This window comes from Ranitomeya imitator, chromosome 2 (genome assembly GCF_032444005.1).
Source record: "Ranitomeya imitator isolate aRanImi1 chromosome 2, aRanImi1.pri, whole genome shotgun sequence".
Classification (NCBI taxonomy): Eukaryota; Metazoa; Chordata; class Amphibia; order Anura; family Dendrobatidae; genus Ranitomeya; species Ranitomeya imitator.
The window spans coordinates 188,196,124-188,210,586 of NC_091283.1; the positions used below are offsets into that span (position 1 = coordinate 188,196,124).

At 42.4% G+C, this 14,463-nt stretch overlaps 1 protein-coding gene across 3 annotated transcripts; it reads right to left on the bottom strand.

Moving 5' to 3' along the window:
* Positions 1-6,067: 6,067 nt before the first annotated feature.
* Positions 6,068-11,076, bottom strand: LOC138662564 (zinc finger protein 135-like). 3 transcript variants are annotated; one of them, XM_069748353.1, is made up of 2 exons: positions 11,013-11,076; positions 6,068-8,163 (listed from the first exon to the last, which is right to left on the bottom strand). In XM_069748353.1, exon 2 carries the CDS (start codon positions 8,150-8,152, stop codon positions 6,644-6,646), a length of 1,509 nt encoding a protein of 502 aa, XP_069604454.1. In that variant the 5' UTR covers positions 8,153-8,163; positions 11,013-11,076; the 3' UTR covers positions 6,068-6,643. The 3 variants fall into 3 exon arrangements, with proteins under 3 accessions (XP_069604454.1, XP_069604455.1, XP_069604453.1); XM_069748354.1 differs by having other exon boundaries at positions 10,964-11,070; XM_069748352.1 differs by having other exon boundaries at positions 10,536-11,034.
* Positions 11,077-14,463: the final 3,387 nt, after the last annotated feature.

The following is a 14,463-nucleotide window of genomic DNA, read 5'->3' on the forward strand; positions in this document are numbered from 1 at the left end:
AAGGGAAGGAGCGCCATTTGGAATGCAGACTTAGATGGAATGGTCTGCAGACGTCACATTGCGTTTGCAGAACCCCTAATGTACCTAAACAGTAGAAACCCCCCACAAGTGACCCCATACTGGAAACTAGACCCCCCAGGGAACTAATCTAGATGTGTTGTGAGAACTTTGAACCCCCAAGTGCTTCACTACAGTTTATAACGCAGAGCCGTGAAAATAAAAAATCTTTTTTTTTCCCACAAAAAATATGTTTTAGCCCCGAGTTTTGTATTTTCCCAAGGGTAACAGGAGAAATTGGACCCCAAAAGTTGTTGTCCTATTTGTCCTGAGTACGCTGATACCCCGTATGTTGGGGTAAACCCCTGTTTGGGCACACGGGAGAGCTCGGAAGGGAAGAAGCACTGTTTTACTTTTTCAACGCAGAATTGGCTGGAATTGAGATCGGACGCCATGTCGCGTTTGGAGAGCCCCTGATGTGCCTAAACAGTGGAAACCCCCCAATTATAACTGAAACTCTAATCCAAACACATCCCTAACCCTAATCCCAACAGTAACCCTAACCACACCTCTAACCCAGACACACCCCTAACCCTAATCCCAACCCTATTCCCAACAGTAAATGTAATCTAAACCCTAACTGTAACTTTAGCCTCAACCCAAACTGTAGCCCTAGCCCTAACCCTAATCCTAACCCTAGCCCTAACCCTAGCCCTAACCCTAGCCCTAACCCTAACCCTAGCCCTAACCCTAGCCCTAGCCCTAGCCCTAACCCTAATGGGAAAATGGATATAAATACATTTTTTTAATTTTTCCCTAACTAAGGGGGTGATGAAGGGGGGTTTGATTTACTTTTATAGCGGGTTTTTTAGCGGATTTTTATGATTGGCAGCCGTCACACACTGAAAGACGCTTTTTATTGCAAAAAATATTTTTTGTGTTACCACATTTTGAGAGCTATAATTTTTCTATATTTTGGTCCACAGAGTTATGTGAGGTCTTGTTTTTTGAGGGATGAGTTGACGTTTTTATTGGTAACATTTTCGGGCACGTGACATTTTTTGATCGCTTTTTATTCCGATTTTTGTGAGGCAGAATGACCAAAAACCAGCTATTCATGAATTTCTTTTGGGGGAGGCGTTTATACCGTTCCGCGTTTGGTAAAATTGATAAAGCAGTTTTATTCTTCGGGTCAGTACGATTACAGCGACACCTCATTTATATCATTTTTTTATGTTTTGGCGCTTTTATACGATAAAAACTATTTTATAGAAAAAATAATTATTTTGGCATCGCTTTATTCTCAGGACTATAACTTTTTTATTTTTTTGCTGATGCTGCTGTATGGCGGCTCGTTTTTTGCGGGACAAGATGACGCTTTCAGCGGTACCATGGTTATTTATATCTGTCCTTTTGATCGCGTGTTATTCCACTTTTTGTTCGGCGGTATGATAATAAAGCGTTGTTTTTTGCCTTTTTTTTTTCTTACGGTGTTTACTGAAGGGGTTAACTAGTGGGCCAGTTTTATAGGTCGGGCCGTTACGGACGCGGCGATACTAAATATGTGTACTTTTATTGTTTGGTTTTTTTTTATTTAGATAAAGAAATGTATTTATGGGAATAATATATATTTTTTTTTTTTTCATTATTTTGGAATATTTTTTTTTATTTTTTTTTTACACATTTGACATTTTTTTTTTTTACTTTTTTACTTTGTCCCAGGGGGGGACATCACAGATCAGTGATCTGACAGTTTGCACAGCACTCTGTCAGATCACTGATCTGACATGCAGCGCTGCAGCCTTCACAGTGCCTGCTCTGAGCAGGCACTGTGAAGCCACCTCCCTCCCTGCAGTACCCGGATCCGCGGCCATCTTGGATCCGGGGCTGGAGGGAGCAGGGAGGGAGGTGAGACCCTCGCAGCAACGCGATCACATCGCGTTGCTGCGGGGGGCTCAGGGAAGCCCGCAGGGAGCCCCCTCCCTGCGGGAAGCTTCCCTGTACCGCCGGCACATCGCGATCATCTTTGATCGCGGTGTGCCGGGGGTTAATGTGCCGGGGGCGGTCCGTGACCGCTCCTGGCACATAGTGCCGGATGTCAGCTGCGATAGGCAGCTGACACCCGGCCGCGATCGGCGGCGCTCCCCCCGTGAGCGCCGCCGATCGCGCTGGACGTACTATCCCGTCCATGGTCATAGGGGCCCACCCCACATGGACGGGATAGTACGTCCGATGTCAGAAAGGGGTTAAAGATTTTTCTGTATTGTCATGACTATGAAAATTGTACATTCACACTGAAGGCATCAAAACTATGAATTAACACATGTGGAATTATATACTTAACAAAAAAGTGTGAAACAACTGAGTCTTATATTCTAGGTTCTTCAAAGTAGCTACCTTTTGCTTTGATGACTGCTTTGCACACTTTTGGCATTCTCTTGATGAGCTTCAAGAAGTAGTCACCGGAAATGGTTTTCACTTCACAGGTGTGCCCTGTCAGGTTTCATAAGTGGGTTTTCTTGCCTTATAAATGGTGTTGGGACCATCAGTTGTGTTGTGCAGAAGTCTGGTGGATACACAGCTGATAGTCCTACTGAATAGACTGTTAGAATTTGTATTTAACCAAAATATACTGGCCTAATAGAGGCACTTCCAATTCTAGCAAAACCTACAACAAAAACGGAAGTAATGCCAAAGTAGAAGATTAAAACATAAGTTTATTACATATATACGTACAATACATAGATAAAAATAAGGGGAACAACACAAAGAGAGCCACAGAAACCACAGAGTATTGCACTCAAAGTGTTAGAAGTACATAAATTGTAAAAAATACTTGTTTAATCCACTCCAACAATCACAATATTCTATTCCAAGGTAAGGGATATAAAAAATATATTTTAATAAATTTTAAATTTTTATTAGATAATGAAATTAATTAATAAATATAAAGAAATAATACATAATATGTACCCAAACCAAGGAACAGAATATAAAGCTGCACTTCAGTATGACCCAATAACTGCACAAAAAGTCTAAATAAACAAAATAAATATTTACTTAATTAGTCCTTAATAGACAAAAAGTAAAAAATACTGCGCAAAAAGGCTAATAATAAAGTGCCAAGTGACAAAGGAAAATGTTTCCATGTATAAGATGAATTCACTTCAAATATATATCCATGATATCGTAACGGTAATCAAAAAAGCGCCATATGTAAGCAGCTAAATAGTTTAATGCATAAGTGCAACGTGCTGATAAACAATAAGGCTCTACTACTATATAGGGAATCCTAATAGATACTACATTGTGTGGCCACTCAATTAATCCACAATGGAAAAGTAGAGTTGTGCAAAAAGGCAATCAATAAGGTGCCAGATAATAAAGAGTTTTCATATATATATAAAAGAGAGATATTTCGCGTGTAGCTTCCCCAACGAAGAAGCTACACGCGAAACGCGCGTCGGGTTCCGAGCCACATACCCAGGTTATGTATTGCCTCTACCTCTAATCTCTCCTTTGTAGTCAGCACTTTGCACTTATGCACTAACCAGTCAGCTGTTTGCTTGGGCTCATATCTAGAGCAAATCTCTTTTATATATATATATATATTATATACTGTATATATGAAAACTCTTTATTATCTGGCACCTTATTGATTGCCTTTTTGCACAACTCTACTTTTCCATTGTGGATTAATTGAGTGGCCACACAATGTAGTATCTATTAGGATTCCCTATATAGTAGTAGAGCCTTATTGTTTATCAGCACGTTGCACTTATGCATTAACTATTTAGCTGCTTACATATGGCGCTTTTTTGATTACCGTTACAATATCATGGATATATATTTGAAGTGAATTCATCTTATACATGGAAACATTTTCCTTTGTCACTTGGCACTTTATTATTATCCTTTTTGCGCAGTATTTTTTACTTTTTGTCTATTAAGGACTAATTAAGTAAATATTTATTTTGTGTTTATTAAGACTTTTTGTGCAGTTATTGGGTCATACTGAAGTGCAGCTATATATTCTGTTCCTTGGTTTGGGTACATATTATGTATTATTTCTTTATATTTATTAATTAATTTCATTATCTAATAAAAATTTAAAATTTATTATTTTTTATATCCCTTACCTTGGAATAGAATATTGTGATTGTTGGAGTGGATTAAACAAGTATTTTTTACAATTTATGTACTTCTAACACTTTGAGTGCAATACTCTGTGGTTTCTGTGGCTCTCTGTGTTGTTCCCCTTATTTTTATCTATGTATTGTACGTTTATATGTAATAAGCTTATGTTTTAATCTTCTACTTTGGCATTACTTCCGTTTTTGTTGTAGGTTTTGTTAGAATTTGTATTATGGCAAGAAAAAAGCAGCTATGTAAAGAAAAAAGAGTGGCCATCATTACTTTAAGAAATGAAGGTCAGTCAGTGCGAAAAATTGGGCAAACTTTGAAAGTCTCCCCAAGTGCAGAGGCAAAAACCATCAAGCGCTACAAAGAAACTGGCTCCCATGAGGACCGCCCCAGGAAAGGAAGACCAAGAGTCACCTCTGCTGCTGAGGAGAAGTTTATCCGAGTCACCAGCCTCAGAAATCGCAGGTTAACAACAGCTCAGATTAGAGACCAGGTCAATGCCACACAGAATTCTAGCAGCAGACACATCTCTACAACAACTGTTAAGAGGAGACTTTGTGCAGCAGGCCTTCATGGTAAAATAGCTGCTAGGAAACCACTGCTAAGGACAGGAAACAAGCAGAAGAGACTTGTTTGGGCTAAAGAACACAAGGAATGGACATTAGACCAGTGGAAATCTGTGCTTTGGTCTGATGAGTCCAAATTTGAGATCTTTGGTTCCAACCACCGTGTCTTTGTGCGACGCAGAAAAGGTGAACGGATGGACTCTACATGCCTGGTTCCCACCGTGAAGCATGGAGGAGGAGGTGTGATGGTGTGGGGGTGCTTTGCTGGTGACACTGTTGGGGATTTATTCAAAATTGAAGGCATAATGAACCAGCATGGCTACCACAGCATCTTGCAGCGGCATGCTATTCCATCGGTTTGCGTTTAGTTGGATCATCATTTATTTTTCAACAGGACAATGACCCCAAACACACCTCCAGGCTGTGTAAGGGCTATTTGACCAAGAAGGAGAGTGATGGGGTGCTACACCAGATGACCTGGCCTCCACAGTCACCAGACCTGGCCGCGACCAATCAGCGACAGGCACAGTCCGGCCGCGAACTGGCCCCTCCCTACACCCCTCCAGTCAGTGCCCCCTCCATACTCCCCGCCAGTCAGCGGCCACATAGGGTTTTAGCAGTCTGTTAAACAGACTGCTAACCACCACGGCATAACGCGGTGTAACACAGTCCGTTAACGCTGCTATTAACCCTGTGTGACCAACTTTTTACTATTGATGCTGCCTATGCAGCATCAATAGTAAAAACTTTTTAATGTTAAAAATAATTTTTAAAAAATAATTCATTATATTCTCACCTTCCGGCGCCTTTCCCTCTCCTCGCGACGCTCCAGTCCCAAGAATGCATTTCGGCAATGACCAGAGAGGACGTAGCGGTCTTGCAAGACCGCTACATCATCACGTGTTATTGCCGCAATGCATTCTTGGGACCGGAGCGTCGCAAAGAGCATCGCTAAACTCCTGGCCTGGATCCGGGGGCCGCCGGAAGGTGAGTATATAACTATTTTTTATTTTAAGTCTTTTTTTAACAGGGATATGGTGCCCACATTGCTATATACTACGTGGGATGTGTTATATACTGCGTGGCCTGTGTTATATACTACGTCACTGTGCTATACTATATGGGCTGTGCTATATACTACGTGGCTGTGCAATATACTACGTGGAGGTGCTATATACTATGTGGCTGTGTTATATACTACGTGGGCAGTGTTATATACTACGTGGGCTGTGTTATTTACTGCTTGGGTTGTGCTGTATACTACTATACATATTCTAGAATACCCGATGCGTTAGAATCGGGCCACCATCTAGTAATATATATATACACACACACACACACACACACACATTTTTGTATTTGTATCTCCATTTTTTATTCCTCTGTTTTAGATTATTTGATAATAAAGATGCTTCTTTGCTCAGTTCGGATTAACTAAATTTGGTAAGTGCCAATAATCTAAGCCACTTTTTTGTAGGTTTACTATATATTTGTGTTAGAGGGTCATGCTGGTGATCTAGCGCTGGGCCAAAAGCTGCGGCAACCATCAACAAACAGGTCCCACTATACCCATCTTGAAAATGATGGAAGATGCAGGAACCTATGATTATTTGTGGCTAAATTAACTAGCTATTAGCAGGAAAAGTATGTTCAGCTACCATATGTGCAGATTACTAGAGATGAGCAAAAAGATTTGTACTGCCCTGACATAGCATCCTCTGTGTTTGCCACACCAGAGCAGACTTCAATTCTGCGTCCAAGGTTTGCTAAGATCCCTGATGTCATGGACCTACTAAGCACCAGAGACGCCCAGTAACCCTAACACTGAAATTAAGACATCCCATGCAGGATCAGACAAATCTTTTTGCTCAACTACACAAATTTCCAATCCAAATTGTTGACTTTCCAGTGTAAGTGTTATCTAGTTATGATACAAGTTAGACCAACACAACTTCTATTGAATTGCCATCGTCAACATCTACCAAAGTCTCACTTTCGTCGCAGGCCTCCCGTCCATGACTTATGTCATGAGACTTTAGGTAAGGCATCTGAGAATAAGTCGCATGACAACTGTTTGATCGATCCTCCGTATGGATCTGCTGGTGACGTAAGAGATCACTGGATTCTCGAAAAGCTTTCCGGCAGGTCGTGCAGTGATATCGTTGGTCTCTGGTGTGGATTTGCTTGTGTCGGTCGAGGTGTGTGAGCTGTTGAAAAGTCCTGCTACAAATAGGACAACTGAAAGGGCGATAACCTGTATGCATCAAGTAGTGACGATGGAGGCTTGAAATCCGGGTAAAATACTTGCCGCATAGACTGCATTTTAAATTGTCTTTAATATGCCTGCCTTGCAAAGGGTCGTCATCTTTCCAATGTTTTTTAGCACATGGGCTCACTTCTTCCTTCCGTACACCATAAGAGTTTTCGTTCATAGTAGACATGGACTGAGGCGTAGACAAAGGGCTGACCTCTGGACTGAGCCCTTCACTAAAATGCCTTTGCCTTTGTATTCTAGCATTATGCCAGATGGGCCGCTGATACGATCTTTCAATAGTATGAACACGTTGATGCTTTAACAAGTCACTGGTATCTCGAAAACCTCCCTGGCATATAGAACATTTGAATGGTCTCTCACCCGTATGGACCAAGTAGTGGCGTTGAAGGTGGGTGGCCTGCCGGAAAGATTGACTGCAGATGATACAGGTGAAAGGTTTCTTCCCTGTATGTATGACCACATGCTTTCTCAGATTAGAGGAATTGTTGAAACACTTCTTACATTGGACACATTCGTAAAGTTTTTGACCAGTCGGTCCCATCTTTAAATGCACAGGGCGATGGTCATCAAGATCTTTTTTGGTTTGAAATGATCTACTGCAGTTGGAACACTGAAATTCTTGAGGAATCTCCTCATTCTCATTAGCAGATGTGACTAAATTATAGTTTTGTGGTTCCTGCACTAACATCTTTGCATGCTTTTCCTTGTGCCTCCTCATATAACAGATACGAGAAAAGCTCTTTTGGCAGATGGAACAACTGTAAGGCCTCTCGCCTGTGTGCACCCGAAAGTGAATCCTTAGCTCAGTAGAGTCTCTAAATCCCTTCATACAAAAGGGGCAACGATAAGGTCGCTCTCCTGTGTGCACCAAATGGTGGCGGTCCAGCTGGGATTTTTGACGGAAACTACTGCCACATATATCACACACATATGGCCTCAGGCCCGTGTGGATGTTCTTGTGGCGCCTCAGGTTGGAAGCATCTGAAAAGCAACGCTCACACAAGTCACACTTGTATTGCTTGCGACCCATCACTATGGTTGGTTGATTACTCGAGATGCCCACTTTTTCCAAAAATTCTCCCATGGAAAAGGGGCTGTTGTCTAGTTTCGCTTGTGCTTCCTTCACACTGTCCAGCATGTCACTCAGGCAGGATGTGAGCCCCTCCATCATTTTGTTGTCCACTATAAAAGAAATAAATAAATATTAGAATATAATTTGCTAATAATAACAGCATAAAATACTGAAAATATTACAATATTACCTGCTAAAATACTGTAAAAAGAAGATAGGTTACCATCAGTTTCAACATTGCTCCACTGATTATTATGGGGTCCATACAGATTTGGTTACATGATAATATTTACAGTCGTGGCCAAAAGATTTGAGACTTAACACAAACTTTGCTGCTTCACTTTTTTATAGTGGCAATTTGCATTAATTCTAGATCATTATGTAGAGTGATGATGAGCTGAATTGCAAAATATTATAGTCAGTCCTTGCCATGAAATTTGTTTTCATCCCAAAAAATCTCATTTTCTCTGAACTTCAGCCATGCCAGAAAATGAGCTGCCTACATAATTTCAGTGATCTTCTGGTAAGCGCAGGAATAAGTATAAATGAGGACAAGGCAGCTGATATAACACTGGTATGTATGCTGACTGAATTATAAGAGCAGACTGGTTTCTTTAAATCATTGTCTTATTCTGGTTACCTTCAGGAAAACACGTGCATCACTGCTTAGCATCAAAAGGGCTTTACAGGCAAGGACATTTGTACTTGCAAGATTGCTCCGAAATGAACCATTGGATCATCAAAATCCTCATAGAGAGAGGTTCAATTGCTGTGAAGAAGACTTCACATAGCCCAAGAAAGTCAAGCACGTGTCGGACTGTCTACTAAAGAGGATTCTGATACGGCAACAATTTACCACCATTACAGAGCTTCCCCAAGAATTGCAGCAGGCAGGAGTCAGTGCAGGCTGACACCAGGCTTTTGGGGCGGCCTAGTGTCAAGAAGGGCAGCAAAGACGCCGCTTATCTCCAAGAAAAACATCAAGGACAGACTGACAATGCACATAAATTACAGGGATTGGTTTGCAGAGGATGGGGTAAAGAGATTTTTTTTCTGATGAACTGTTTGGGACATCTGGAAGAAGATTGCCCCGAGAAGAACAGGTGAGAACTACTATGACTCTCAACAGTAAAGCACCCTTCATGTGTGTGGGCTTTCATCCATTGAGGCACATCAGTCACAATTTAACCTAAAGGTACCTTTACACTAAACGACTTACCAACGATCACGACCAGCGATACGACCTGGCCGTGATCGTTGGTAAGTCGTTGTGTGGTCGCTGGGGAGCTGTCACACAGACAGCTCTGTCCAGCGACCAACGATCAGGGGAACGACTTCGGCATTGTTGAAACCGTCTTCAACGATGCCAAAGTCCCCGGGTAACCAGGGTAAATATCGGGTTACTAAGTGCAGGGCCGCGCTTAGTAACCCGATATTTACCCTGGTTACCATTGTAAAAGTAAAAAAAAAAAAAAAAAACACTACATACTCACATTCTGATGTCTGTCACGTCCCCCGCCGGCGTCCACAAGGTTAAAACTGCTTTCGGCAAGAGCGCTGCTTATGCACACGCTGCTGCCGAGAGTTTCCCTGCACTGACTGTGTCAGCGCCGGCAGTAACAGCGGTGACGTCACCGCTGTGCTCTGCTTTACGGCCGGCGCTGACACAGTGGATGCCGGGGGACGTGACAGACATCAGAATGTGAGTATGTACTGTTTTTTTAACTTTTACAATGGTAACTAGGGTAAATATCGGGTTACTAAGCACGGCCCTGCGCTTAGTAACCCAATATTTACCCTGGTTACAAGTGAACACATCGCTGGATCGGCGTCACACACGCTGATCCAGCGATGACAGCGGGTGATCAGCGACCAAAAAAAGGTCCTGATCATTCCCCAGCGACCAACGATCTCCCAGCAGGGACCTGATCGTTGGTCGCTGTCACACATAACGAGATCGTTAGCAGGATCGTTGCTACGTCACCAAAAGCGTGACGTTGCAACGATATCGTTAACTATATCGTTATGTGTGACGGTACCTTAAGAACACTGCCATGAATTAAGAACAAAGACAAACAAAAACACAGAAATTGTGATAAACTCCAAGCACTGATTAGACAAGAAAGGGCGGTCATCAGCCAGGATTTGGCTCAGTAGCCGATATCCAGTTGCTGGAGCAAAGGGCAAAAGTCTTGAAAACTAAGAGTCAACACTGTAAATATTGAGTTTTTACCTAAACTTCATGTATTTGTCAATAAAAGTATAAAATCTTATGAAATGTTTATAGCTGTTCTTCGCTAACAATAGAAATATCCAACTAAAAACAAAAAAAAAAAAACACTGAAGCAAAACTAAAGTTTGTATCAGTCTCAAAACTTTTGGCCACAACTGTTGAATTTACAAAAAAAAGAAGTTCTGCAAGATGAGCTTTTTTCTATTCTAAGAGCGGAAACCAGAAAGATCTTGGACAATCTCTACTCACCGCACATGTGAGCTGGATGGAACTGTACTGAACCTCTTGCTGCCCCGCTGTTTTTTTAGGGAAACGAGACGCCTACACTGGGTGACACTCCAGTAAACGCGGGCAAGCATAGCTCTCTGGAATCGAAAGGGTCAACTCCTAGCACCCTGGCATTCACAGGGCAACACATCTATTAATTTTAAGATTTAACACCCAAAAGCATAGGGCAGGTTAACGGTTCCTGCCAATAGTGTGTGCAGTCAATCAGGTGATGTCACCTACCCCGCAAAAGTGAGCGGACTCGGGTCATGCATTAAAAACACCCAGGAGCACAATGATTAGAGGCTGACGCAGAACATCAATCATAGCCATGGCACATCAGGCTGGATAATGTGCTCCCTTAGTAAATGCAAATATGCAGCAGCCTGCCAGTGCTGGCAGCATATTACCTCTGACCGCTGCAGTCGGACAACCTTAATCAGTGCAGCCCCAACTGACCTGCAGCAGCTGCATTGCCAGCAGCATCCTCAGCTCCTCCTCATCACATCTCTTCCTCCTCTTCTGCACACTAATCATCATGATCTCACAGGAAGTTGTGCGGCCGTGTCACTCACTACGAAACAGGGAACAGAGCTCAGAAAAGGAGTTCCTAATGAAAAACCGTCTGGAAACCTCTCCAGTTATTAGAGTTTAGGGGACAATGAACTCCACAGACAGAGACAGGCGGATTGGCTTTTAATTCACTAGAAAATTGATGTTTTCTTATGCAATTTTACTATAAATGGAAATAAAAGAGAAATTAAACAACAACAACAAAAAAAAACAGTCATAGCTTGTGAGAATTGTCTGCAGATTTAGGGTATGTGCACACGTTCAGGTTTTTTTCGTGATAAAAACGCATTAGAAAATGCCTACATATGCATCCTATCATTTAGGCTGGTTTCACATTTGCGTTTTTTGGCGCTGCGTTTTAGCGCAAAAAAACGCATGCGTTTTTGTCCTATACTTACCATTAAAAACGCATGCGTTTTTTTGTATGCGTTTTGCCGCGTTTGACGATGCATGCGTCGTTCCTATGCTTGCGTTTTGTTGCAGAAATGCAACATGTAGTAATTTCTAGAGGCTTTTTTTGCGGCAAAAAAATGCATGCTTTTTTTGCGGCAAAAAAAGTATTGCTGTCTATGTAAACACATGCGTTTTTAAGCACATGCGTTTGGTTGCGTTTCCATAGAAAAAACAAGTCTACACACTGATAAGCCACCCCCACCATCAAGGTGATAAAGGGATCCAAACCCTAACCCCCCAACCATCAAGGTGATAAAGGGATCCTAACCCTAACCCCTCACCATCAAGGTGATAAAGGGATCCTAACCCTAGGGGTCCAAACCCTAACCCTAGGGATCTAAACACTAACCTTAACCCTAGGGGTCCAAACCCTAACCCTAACCCTAGGGATCCAAACCCTAAAGGCCCCTTCACATTAAGCGACGCTGCAGCGATACCGACAACGATCCGGATCGCTGCAGCGTCGCTGTTTGGTCGCTGGAGAGCTGTCACACAGACCGCTCTCCAGCGACCAACGATGCCGGTAACCAGGGTAAATATCGGGTAACTAAGCGCAGGGCCGCGCTTAGTAACCCGATGTTTACCCTGGATACCATGCTAAAAGTAAAAAAAAAACAAACACTAGATACTTACCTACCGCTGTCTGTCCTCCAGCGCTGCGCCACCGCTCTGCTTTCCGGCTCACAGCCAGTACAGGAGGAGTGCAGAGCACAGCGCTAGAGGAAAGACAGCGTTAGGTAAGTATCTAGTGTTTGTTTTTTTTTTACTTTTAGCATGGTATCCAGGGTAAACATCGGGTTACTAAGCGCAGCCCTGCGCTTAGTTACCCGATGTTTACCCTGGTTACCAGTGAAGACATCGCTGGATCGGTGTCACACACGCCGATCCAGCGATGTCAGCAGGAGTCCAGCGACGAAATAAAGTTCTGGACTTTATTCAGCGACCAACGATCTCCCAGCAGGGGCCTGATCGTTGGTCGCTGTCACACATAACGATTTCATTACCGATATCGTTGCTACGTCACAAATAGCAACGATATCGTTAACAATATCGTTATGTGTGAAGGTACCTTAACCCTAACCCTAGCTATTTCTATTTATTGTGGGTTTTCTAGTTGATTTTGATGATTGGCAACTGTCACACACTTCTCATCATGCGTTTCAAAAACGCAAACGCAGGAAAAACGCATGTAAACGCATCAAAACGCCGCGTTTTTGTTACCGCATACGAAAACGCATGCGTCTAAAAAACGCAGCGTTTGCACCCGTTTACATGCATTTTTTCCACCACCTGCGTTTGCGTTTTTAACGCTGCGTTTTTAAACGCAAATGTGAAACTAGCCTTAGAATGCATTCTGCAATTTTTGTGCACATGATTTTTCCGCAAAAAAAACGCTTTGCGGTAAAAAAAAGCAGCATGCTCATTAATTTTGCAGATTTTCTGCGTTTTTCCCACTATTCTATGCATTTGGAAAAAAACGCAAGAAAAACGCATCAAAAACGCATCAAAAACGCATTAAAACCCGCGAAAAAAAACGCATGCGGAATTCTGGCAGAAATGTCAGGTTTGTGTCAGGAAAATTTCTGCCAGAAATCCTGACGTGTGCACATACCCTTACATCTATACATTTATAAGGCAAAGTGATGAACAACAAGACCACATACGAATTGTTATATGAAGATAATTCTCCAAACCATTGATACGCAAATCTATCCTGTCATTCAGAGATATAGCTAGGGTTTTGGTTCAGAGGGGAGCGAAGCTTCTGAGAGGGCCCCTAACCAGGTAACCTTGATTACAACTGGGTGACGCACCCTAAGGCCGGCTTCACACTCAGCGTATGAAAATACGGTCCGTATATTACGGCCGTAATACGCTGAAAAGTCCCGAAAATAGGCGCCCTCTGCTGGCTGTTCCTAGATCGTGGGAACTTTCCTAGAAAGCTCCCTGGCTCGAGTTCATAAGAGGGCGCCCTCTGCTGGTTATCCTCATATGAACTTGAGCCAGGGAGCTTTCTAGGAAAGTTCCCACGATCTAGGAACAACCAGCAGAGGGCGCCTCACCGCAAATGCAGGTAAATATAGGTCATTGACCTACTTTACCTTCATTCTCCGGGGTTTTGCAGACATGAGCAAAGTTGCATTAGCAAAGCTCGTGGCTGCAAAATATTTTAACCCCTTCAGATGGATTTACATCGTTGGACTTTACAGATCTGCGGAAGGTAAGGATATTGTTGGTTTATTATGTTTTTTTTGTTACAGAACGAGGGTCTTCAGTGATTGGATTGGGCGTTCAATAAAATATTACAACAACCTTTGTTTTTATTTCATTAAAATAATTTTTAATAATGTGTTTGTGTATTTTTTTAACCCTTTACTAGTATTGGATTAATAATGGATAGGTGTCATAATTGACGCCTCTCCATTATTAATTTGGCTTAATGTCACCTTACAATAGCAAGGTGGCATTAACTGTTATGTTTGCTAATGACAGGTGTTATGAAGGCAATCCAGAAACACAGTGTGCTTAGCGATCAGAGCGCACACAGTGATCTGACAAATACCCAAAAATACAAGAACGAGCTCTGAGACGTGGAAACTCTGTAGACTGCACACCTGATCCTATCCTAAACACAACTAAAAGCGGCTGTGGATTGCGCCTAACAACTACCTAGGCAACTCGGCACAGCCTAAGAAACTAGCTAGCCTGAAGATAGAAAAATAGGCCTGACTTGCCCCAGAGAAATTCCCCAAAGGAAAAGGCAGCCCCCCACATATAATGACTGTGAGTAAGATGAAAAGACAAAACGTAGGGATGAAATAGATTCAGCAAAGTGGGGCCCGATATTCTAGGACAGAGCGAGGACAGTAAAGCGAACTTTGCA